We start from the raw sequence: 9668 nt of genomic DNA, 5'->3' as shown, positions 1-9668 counted from the left end.
TGTTGGGATCGCTTGCCCGCCTTATCAACATGGCACCAGAGGGACGACACTACGCCAATAAGTTGGTCTTGGATCGCAATACAAACGGCACCATCTATATATGGCGTGGCTGAGTTGTGTCGAGTACAACTCAAACGTGGCAACATCATCACACATGTGTCCTATCAGTCCAACCAATACAAGGATCTCCTTAATGGCACAAACACTCGCAACGTCACATACAAAGAGACTATGAACGTCAGACATCCAAATGTATTTGACAAGTACAGAACAACACATGGCATGACCGCAAACACCGTCAATTCCCACCATGCTCACACATGCGACATTGGCGACGAGGAGGAGGTGGGCGAGGACGAGGACGATGACACGTATGCATATGGACAAGTTGCACAAGAGGGACCGAGTGATGACGAGGATGGACACGAGGTAAATGAGGACAACGTGGAGATGGATGATGATCAATCAAATGTGCAGGACGAGTGCAACATCGATTCCGGTGGTGGTATGAACAATAGTGACGGCGAGCAAACACATACTGGTACCAATGAATCGCATGTTGTTACGATGGAAGATGTATCACCGATGGAGAACGTGGCACCGGTGCAGGAAGACACACTGATGAATACTCAATATTACAAAGATGGCGAGAAAGTCTATGCGATGTCAGTTGAGGTGGACGCTGGAACATGGTGGCCTGCCACAGTCAAGTCCTCCACATACGATCAGGACAACGAGACAATGACGTATAATGTGCAATTTGAACAAGGAAAGGAATATCAGTTAACTACACAAGAGAACGTGTGCAGTGCCAATGCCTTCACTCAACAGAATGAAAGTACGATCAAAGAAGTCGATGTACTTGTCTTCAATTACAATGGAAAGTCTGGGCGATTCTACAGAGGAAAGGTTGTCGAGCTCAAGACTCATCGACGCAAGAAGACCTTTCAACTTGAAATGCCACCCATCGGCAGAGATGGAGTACTTGAGAGATTGCACAATGAGTACAACAACATCCAAGAGAGGATATATGGTCTGGGACGTTCTGGCATCACGATCTCCAGCGAAGACAAGGCCAAGTATAACACTTCCCTCAATGAGTTGGAAGCTCAAGTCGTCAAGTACAAGACACCATCGTACAGAAACGGTAAAGAGGATACGTATTGGTGGCATTGGTGCGATGACAAGTCAAACATATTTGTAATCCAATAAATGTGATGGGTAACGTAGTTTTTGTAATCAATTCACCAATCGTTTCCACTTTGATTGTATGATTGATTGATTGATTGATTGATTGAGGAAGCAGTCACCGTCTCCATCCAAAGCCATCACTCTGTCATGTTCACCATCACTGTCAACGATCGTGCCTATCTTTTGCATCTGGATTCTCTGTTGTTTGGTCGCACAAAGACTACGCAAACAACTTCTATGATGATTACAAGAATGTTGACAAGAAGAAGAAGTATGAAGCCATCCCCATCAAGACCCTACAGAATAAGGTGCAGACATGTAATTGGCGATGTGGACTCTATGTGTACAAGTTCGTAAGGTCCTTCCTCAGCATGATCGCATCAACAGATAGCATTGGTGAGGATCATTTGAGCCAATACCTCCAATCGATGACAAAGCTGAAGTGCAGAGATGCTGAAGACTTTGACAATGTGGAACAAATCATTCAAATGTACACCAGAAGCTATCGATCAACCAAGTAGATACGTTGAATGTATATTCATTAAATTTCACCTGTAACATATTCGTCTGTGTTTATCTGTATGAACGCATGATTATCTGTATGAATGATTATCTGTAAAGAATGTGTTACTGACCCACCCACACACCTCTTCACCCACAGAGAGTCCGATCTGTGAAGGTGGGGGCAATACTCCTCATCGTCAAAATCTTGATTATTAGGTCATTTATCTGTTAGACCAAATATTCGACTTCTATTACCATATTGGGAACATCATGCCATGCTATCACCAACTACTTTACCTTACAAGGGTATCTTCATAGCTCTAATTTTAATACCCGTCAAGATACGTCAACCTAATGACGATCCTCTCGTAGTCAACTATGAGGAGCATTGGGTGGAGGTGTTCAACTGTCTGGTGGAGTGTGTATGGCAAAGTACAAAGACGTTTGCTTTAGGGTGAACATATGTTGACGCCGGCGCGGCCCACGCCGTTCCGCCACGACGAGTTCGCCGTTCGTTACGACCGCACCCAGCTCAAGATCAGCTACGTCGAATTCAGTCTGTCCAAGCGCTACCGATTATGATCGCGATCAATACATACTCGCGCGCACGCGTGTGTTTACTCTTGCAGCACCTTTTTTATGCCCTCGCTCATAGCCTTGAGGAACTCGTTGGAGGACTGCGACACGCGCGCTGGTGCACAGCCGCAGAGATGCTCGAATTCGTCAATCGTACAGATGGTCGTTCCAGAGGACACAATCTAGCTTGGAGATGATCTGCATCATGTCATAGTCAGGTGGGAGGTGTCCGATTGGAATGATGCCGCCACGCAGTGATATGTTCTCCAGCAACAATATATGACCGTTTCCAAGATGGCGAGAGCTCAACTCGAGCAGACAAGTGTCTTCATCATTCTCGGCCATCACAAGGTGGAGTGCTGGCACACTGGTAAAGAGAGACAATGGGAGGCGGAGAGGATGTATCTTGCTGTGTATCGGTCGGTCCACTCTAATATTTGGTACGCCATGCGGCAACAGTGGCGATGCTGTGGGCTCGGGCAGGTTGTACACATCATGTGCATGGGCGCCTTTGTAGTAAAAGATATCTCTGGCGGCGTAGTGGAACGTCACCAGGCCTGGTGGCAGAGCAGATACATCGACAAGCGTGGTGCCCAGTGTAAGATGCGTGACACTCGCCGGAATCACCGTGCCGTTGATGGCGCTGAGGTGAAGACGCGTGGCCGTCGGTGGCAGGTCGAACGAGCACGGTCGCTCGTAACCAAAGTGTGTGAAGTCGGTGAGACTGGCCGGAAGTATGAGACGCTCGTTGTCGGCGAGCCCGCCAAAGTCTTGAATGCTGAGTCTGGTCACGCTGGGAGGGATCACACCAGCGTTGTCGCGCAGTCCTATTCGGCCGAGCTGGAGATCGACCACCGACGACGGGATGCTGCCGCAGTCCAGTCTGCCATCCACTCGGCCCACCGAGAGCTTGGTAACCGATGGCGGGATGTTGCCGGGGACAAGGCGGTGTGTCTTTCCAATGTTGAGCTCCGTGAGCGATGGGAAGAGCGCAGGTTCGTAGACTGAGGGGGGCTCGAAGATGGGAGGGAACCCCTCGTGTGGCGTGTCTGGATAGCCGTCCGGATATTGTGTTACCATCCACTCGTCAATTGTGAGTGACTCGAGACGAGGATACATGTTGTATTGGCTGAGCGACGCTTGCTCCAAGTTGGCCCTCTTGATGCCGGACGGCAAATAACGAACGTTGGCGTGAATGCTCTCGAGAGGCAGTTGAAGGAGTATGTCCTGGTCTTCAATATTCACATAGCCTTTGATGGTCAGAGTGCGAATCGTGCTGGGCAGCGCGCGCAGCGGAATTGTCACCCGGCTAGTGCGGTCAGAGTTGTTATTGCTAATGGTGAGTGAGACCAACGATGATGGGAGTGACGCCAACACCAGGGGAGTGTCGGGAAGTTGTGTTGTGTATTGCCTGGACCAGTCGCTTTCTCTGAACAACGACATCTCCGTCACAGAGTCTGGGAGGCGGGCGACCAGTGGGGTGTCGCGCAGTGAGATCGACTGCAGTCCGGTGGGGAACTGCTCGATGACACCTGCACAGACACATGTGATTGCGGTCACGGTGTCTGGGATGATGCCCTGTGCAATCGTTGGCTTGTTGTGGCACAGCCACAGAGTCTTGGCCCATCTTGGGATCGAGTGTGGCGTGGGCTGGCAGCTGTCATTGTCGAGACAGGCGACGAGCCCCGCGTTGGGCGAGGCGGGTGCGGGCAGCTCGGTCACGATGTATTCTCGATAGAAGTCACTGTGCGTGAGGTCGCAAGAAGCTTTGAACGATCGGAGTGAGAGGCGGCATTCGTCAGAATCGTGTTCGGGGAATGTGTGGCCCCAGTGCCTGATCTTGGATGCCAATGTGAAGAGGCGCTTGGACACCAACACGAGACACACGCCATCCACCAGGTTGTCGAGCAGCTCGATGATCATCAGCAACACTCTGTCATCAAGACTCTCCATCCTCGCAAAGTCTGTAACAAGTTTTGAAAATTAACTCTTAAGTCAACTTTTTTATGGAGTTGCTCAATGACCCGATCTTTCCTCCAACTCAAACTTGATGATGTATTTTAGTTCCCCATCAAGTACTGGCAATAAGGAACCTACAATAATCAATCCAAGACCATGGAAACATTGGAAATCAATCAATCAATAAATCCCTCACAACCTTTATTCAAACCGATTAACTCTTAATTGTTACTCAAGTTATGATTCGTAATGTAATTGAGATGGTGGATACAGGTCAATTACAAGTTGAGGTTTACTATTCATAGGTTCTGGTTGAGTATGGCTGATCCATTGATAGAATAGGTCGACCTTTCGGACCTTTGTATATAATAATAATAGTAATAATAGTAGTGAAGGATAGAATAATTAGAAAAGACAGATTGACGGTTCAACTACAGAAGAAGTTTGAAGAGCTGGAGAAAGAGAAGGAAAGGATGATGAAGGAGTTGGAAGAGATGAAGAAGAAGGATAAAGAGAGAGAAGAATTTTGAGGAACTGAAGAAGATGGTGAAGGAGACACTCAAACGCAAGGAGAGAGAAGAAGAATCAACATCAGATGAAGAGGAGGAAGAATCAACATCAGATGAGGAAGAGAAAGAAGCATCAACATCAGATGAGGAAAAGAAGAAAGAGGAATCAACAGATAAGAAAGATCAAGGATCAAACGAGAACAAAGGCACAAAGCCGAAGAAGGAAGAAAAGAAGTCCAAGAAGAAAGATGATCAAGCCAAGGGCAAGGACGAGTTCGACATTGACAGCGAGTACTTCAGAAGGAGAGTCACGGACTTAGACAAGATGAAGAAGGTGGAGGATTATATCCAGCAATTGGGGTCAGCCTTCAACAACTACAATGCACCAGATACAGGAAGAGCAGGAATAATCATCATGTTGAGGTGCATGCCGGAGAGGGAACTGGAAGCCTTCACCATCTACTACCAGGATAGAGAGAAGGAGAAGAAGAATCACACTTGGAGACAAGCAGGTGATTGAGTCGTATTGGCCGAAACAAGTGGTGCAATCCAGCATCGAACGCAAAGAAGAGTTGGCCAAGAAGCTCAGGAAGTCGAAAATCACACTAGCCGAGGCCGCAAGTGGAACAAGACTGAGAGATTACTACGACTACTACAATACGGACAACATGAATCCCCAGTTGGAGTCGTTCTGGAGCAACCTTAATTCAAAGGAACAGAAGCGGAAGATCAGACAGTGGACGACCAAGTTGGCAATTGGACTGAAGGAATTCATGGAAGACCGGGCAAAAGGGGCGATACCACTGGACAAGAAGGGAGAATCCAAACTGGAATGGCATGAGTTGGAGGCCAAGATCAAGGTCAAGGCAACCGAGTTGATGGAGAACAACAAGAACGAGGCAGCCAAGGGCGAGGAGACTAGACCGGACCCAAGCACTTTATCCAAGAAGGATCTACGTCACGTGATTGATGCCAAGAACAACAGGAACAAGAAGCACAAGACCAAGGACAGTCACATCAAGAAGAACATATACCTTGGTCCAGGAGATCGTGACATACCTAAGGAGGAGTTAAACAGTGCGAGCACATGCATACCTACTATGCTGTACGACGACCTGACTGTTATTTCCTTTCCTCCCTAGAAGATTGCCAATCCCTAATGTACGTGTCGGTGTTATTGATGTTGTCGACGTTGATGTTGAAGATGATGAAACTGGTGAAGTTGATGATGTTGACGACGATGATGATGATGATGATGTAGATGATGTTGATGATGTTGATGTTAATATTGATGTTGATGGAGGTGATGTTCTTTGACGTTTGAGAGAAGTGAGGATATCAACTGTTGACAAATCAATGTTGCCAAAACCATTACTGCCTCTGTTGCCACCGCCCCAGCTGCTGCTGCCAATGCTATTACTGTTGCTGTTGCTGCTGGATATTTGAAAATAAATATACCCCCTCTCTGTGTGGTTGTCCACCTATTCTGAACCAATCCTACATGGGATACTTTGGCGTGATCGTCTGCTAAGTGCATATATCTCATCGAGCTTGGTATGAGCGCAGATTGTCAAGCCCAAGTTGATGTTCATCGCTCGTTTGTAACCAAATGGACCCTGGAGAGATACCCTTTATTCACTGACAGTAGCAACCTGACCAATGTGGACAAAGATGCACAGTTCGAGCCAAGAACAATTGATCACATTTGGGAGACGACCAAGCTGCTTGGATTGACAGAGTTGATGAGCACAAAGCAACACAAAGCCCGTGCCAACAAGTTCGAGGCCTTCATGTATCCACCAATCTTCAGAGATGCCTTTGAGATGAGCGAGATGAGCCAATATGTTCCTGATTTGATGTGAGGGAACAAACCAAATTCAATTTATTCCCGCACATTCACAAAGCACAGAGTAATGAAGGAATAGTTGAGACAGATTGGCAAGGAGCCTGAGTACACACCTGGATATCCCGGAGGCCAAAGATTGGCCCAGAGTGTACGTCGATGCAACACTTTCATATCTGTGGCAGTAATGTCAGGAATGGTTGTTGTTATCTAGCCGCCAGTCGACCCTGGTAGCCTCATCGTGGGGCAGCTGGACCAAGCACTCAAGATATGTCTGGAAATATTTGTTTCTCTTATCGCTCGCGCCAACCAACTCGATGACAATGTTTGTGTGCGCCTAGTGCTGCACGTATGGAAGTGAAGTTGACTAATATGTCTTCCACCTTATATTGTTGGTATCCCTTGATTTGTAGAGAGCGCGCACATTCTCGACTCGTTCGTAGGACATGCCGCCCTCGAAGCCATAGGTCTCCATTTGTTGAAAGTCGTCGCCGTACTGGCAGGTGTACTCAAAGCTGTCACTGCTGATGAAACCAGCCATGAATCTGTCAAGTGCATCGTCCATGTCCAAGTCTTTCTGCGAGATACACGAGCACACCGTGTTGGGTCGTGTCACTTGTAGTTGGTAGCAGAACACCACCGTACCATAGTGCTCCACTTGCGACAGGGAGGCGGTCTGATTGATCAACTTAAAGTGCTTGAGTGCTCCCGGTGTCACTGTGTCCCGCATTGAGTGGATAATATTGCCGGGCCTTTGCCACTCAAAGATAATGATGGGATAGCTCGCACAGGATTGCACGCAGCCACCTGTGGCAGGTACCTGTTGGTGCTGCTGATTGATCTTGACCGCCTTTTTGAACTCATCATACGATAAGCATTCAGTGTCGAGCTGGAAGCCATCCTCGAGCACCTTGAGCACCTTCTCGACGATCGAGGGACTGGAGTTGTAGGGCACGTCCAATTTGATCGTCCAGTGTCTCGAGATGGCCCTCGGCCAGATAGGCCTGCCACGCACACATGGCCGGTACCAGTTCCTCTTCTACCAAGCCGCCGCACAGATCGATGGTCAGGTGTTGCAGCGAGGCCACACCGCTGAGCAGAGTCGGGAGCATCCGGATGGTTACATAGGAGGACGTGTGGTAGAATTGGTAGAAGCGGAGGTGTAGTGATGTCAGGGGGTAGGCCAGCGGTGCCTGCAGCACATGATCGCGAATGGAACGCACGCTATAGTAGATGTTGCGATCGCTGCGAGATGAGAGTATCAGCGACCTGAGTGTGGCTGGTGCAAACACAATGTCTGACTCGTTCGTCTCGAGCTGGAGGTGTTGCAGTTGGGGCAGCTTGGAGGCGATCACCTCTACCTGTGCTCGATCACGTATGAATCCAACGGTCAACGACTGAAGTGAGGCTCCATTGCTGATGAGATAGTCGATGAATGCGGGCTTGTAGTCGTTGTCTTGAGTGCTGTTGCTTAGCCACAGCTCCAACACACGGAGTCGAGTGTTCTGCTTGAGCGCCTCAAAGAACGTGGCTGGACTCGCCATGCGATAGCAGACCTCCTCGTAGTATTGCCTATTGCTTCCAAGCACGAGCGTCTCCAGGCCCTTGAGCAGAGCACCATCGCACGCAAGACTGGGCCACGATGCACCCCTGACAATGAGATGATTGAGCTGGGGAAGAAGTTGATGCGCAATCGGACTGGCGTCACTCTCTGTCTTTGCTAGACACAGAGTCAGTGACTGTAGCCTGCTGAGTGGTCGAGGCATTGCGCCAAGAAATCTTAGGACATCGTCTGCTGGCCAGTTGAGGATGTTGCAGCGTATCGATGTCAGAGCAGTGTTGTGATCGTTGTCAAAGTGTTCTCTGACGATGTGCGTCGGTGTGCTCTTCTCGAAGACCAACTCCTCGACGTGGCCAAAGATGAGATTACTGTGCGTTGAGAGCACGTCCAAGTTGGTCTTGTTGACGTACTCCTCGTCGTAGGCTTCGTGGATAGTCACGCGCCGAACTGTCTTTAGCAGGCAGTAGGGTGAGTTGATGTGCGACACGATGTCAGTGGCACTGGTGGTGTTGACAGGCTCATTGAATGGGTTGTTTATCTCCTTAAAGTCGAAGTGCAGATTGATCGAGTTGGTGTATCGACTCGAGATGATCGAGAAGAACTGTCGACAGACCAACGCCAACTCGAGCTTTGATCGTATCGATTGCGTTGGATCACTCCATACATATCCTATGATGCGGCCAATCACGTGAGCATGTCCAGTGAGTTGTCGTGAGTGTTCTTGTAGTTGATTATTATTCATCCTCAAATTATTATTATTATTATCTTTATGTTTGATTCTCTTTGAAATTTGATATCCTGTCAAAGCACCGGATCGGGGGTAGCCAGCTCGCTCGATTGGGTAAGACATCCTTAGACACCATACGGTATTATTCATCCTCAAGTCAATTATGTCTCCAAAGATATTATTATTTCGTTCACTATTATTTCTTACACTACTGGTTCTTTCTTCGATCAATGCTGCTCCAATTGATTGCGCCTCGACAACTGCAAACCCAGTCAGTTGTCTCAGTCCTACAGGAGCGAACGTTGCTTGGTGGGTTGTGCTAACAGATGGCCAAGGCACTTCCGAAGGTACCTACACTAGCGGCATCTACCTTGACAGCACAATGATAACCAAGTTGTGAAGAATACATTCGTAAGTTAGTTGCCCCTGCATAATATTTCAATTGAGATGGAGATTAATTATATGTTGTCCATCCAGGCTTTCATGATGAGGACGGTGGTGTGAAGAAAACATTCTTCAAGGATCTGATTGATAGACACATCAACAAAGCTTTTGATGCCAATCGGGCCTTCTACGATAATATCAATTATCGCAGCAATGAGGCTACACTCAAACAAAAGTTGAAAGATTGTAATGTAGTCAACCAGAACTGGTTCCATGAGACTGGTAATGGTCAATCAAACAAGCCCGCTAGTGCTGTCAATCCTAACCTTGGTGATTACAAGGAGGCCCACTTCAACTTCTTTTCTCCCTCTTGCTCTGGTCAAATCCTATTGGACAAAGAGATGGTCTTTCTGA

The 9668-nt window shown here is 48.0% G+C and overlaps 5 protein-coding genes across 5 annotated transcripts; 3 read left to right on the top strand and 2 right to left on the bottom strand.

Annotated features, from left to right (window-relative positions):
* Positions 1-231: 231 nt before the first annotated feature.
* SAMD00019534_095330 (hypothetical protein) lies at positions 232-1212 on the top strand (the record flags this gene model as incomplete). The annotated part of the gene is made up of 1 exon (XM_012895458.1): positions 232-1212. The coding sequence occupies one exon, from the start codon at positions 232-234 to the stop codon at positions 1210-1212; it is 981 nt and encodes a 326-aa protein (XP_012750912.1).
* Positions 1213-2418: 1206 nt separating this feature from the next.
* Positions 2419-4224, bottom strand: SAMD00019534_095320 (hypothetical protein; the record flags this gene model as incomplete). Its single annotated transcript, XM_012895457.1, has 1 exon — positions 2419-4224. One exon carries the CDS (start codon positions 4222-4224, stop codon positions 2419-2421), a length of 1806 nt encoding a protein of 601 aa, XP_012750911.1.
* Positions 4225-4773: 549 nt separating this feature from the next.
* Positions 4774-5259, top strand: SAMD00019534_095310 (hypothetical protein; the record flags this gene model as incomplete). The annotated part of the gene is made up of 1 exon (XM_012895456.1): positions 4774-5259. The coding sequence occupies one exon, from the start codon at positions 4774-4776 to the stop codon at positions 5257-5259; it is 486 nt and encodes a 161-aa protein (XP_012750910.1).
* Positions 5260-5407: 148 nt separating this feature from the next.
* SAMD00019534_095300 (hypothetical protein) lies at positions 5408-5881 on the top strand (the record flags this gene model as incomplete). The annotated part of the gene is made up of 1 exon (XM_012895455.1): positions 5408-5881. The coding sequence occupies one exon, from the start codon at positions 5408-5410 to the stop codon at positions 5879-5881; it is 474 nt and encodes a 157-aa protein (XP_012750909.1).
* Positions 5882-6949: 1068 nt separating this feature from the next.
* On the bottom strand, positions 6950-8885 carry SAMD00019534_095290 (hypothetical protein; the record flags this gene model as incomplete). Its single annotated transcript, XM_012895454.1, has 2 exons — positions 6950-7520; positions 7600-8885. 2 exons carry the CDS (start codon positions 8883-8885, stop codon positions 6950-6952), a joined length of 1857 nt encoding a protein of 618 aa, XP_012750908.1.
* Between the last annotated feature and the right edge of the window lie 783 nt (positions 8886-9668).

The sequence above is a fragment of the Acytostelium subglobosum genome, assembly GCF_000787575.1.
Source record: "Acytostelium subglobosum LB1 DNA, scaffold: scaffold22, whole genome shotgun sequence".
NCBI lineage: Eukaryota > Evosea > Eumycetozoa > Acytosteliales > Acytosteliaceae > Acytostelium > Acytostelium subglobosum.
The sequence above is the reverse complement of the archived record's forward strand: the minus strand, read 5'-3'. Positions and strand labels throughout refer to the sequence as shown.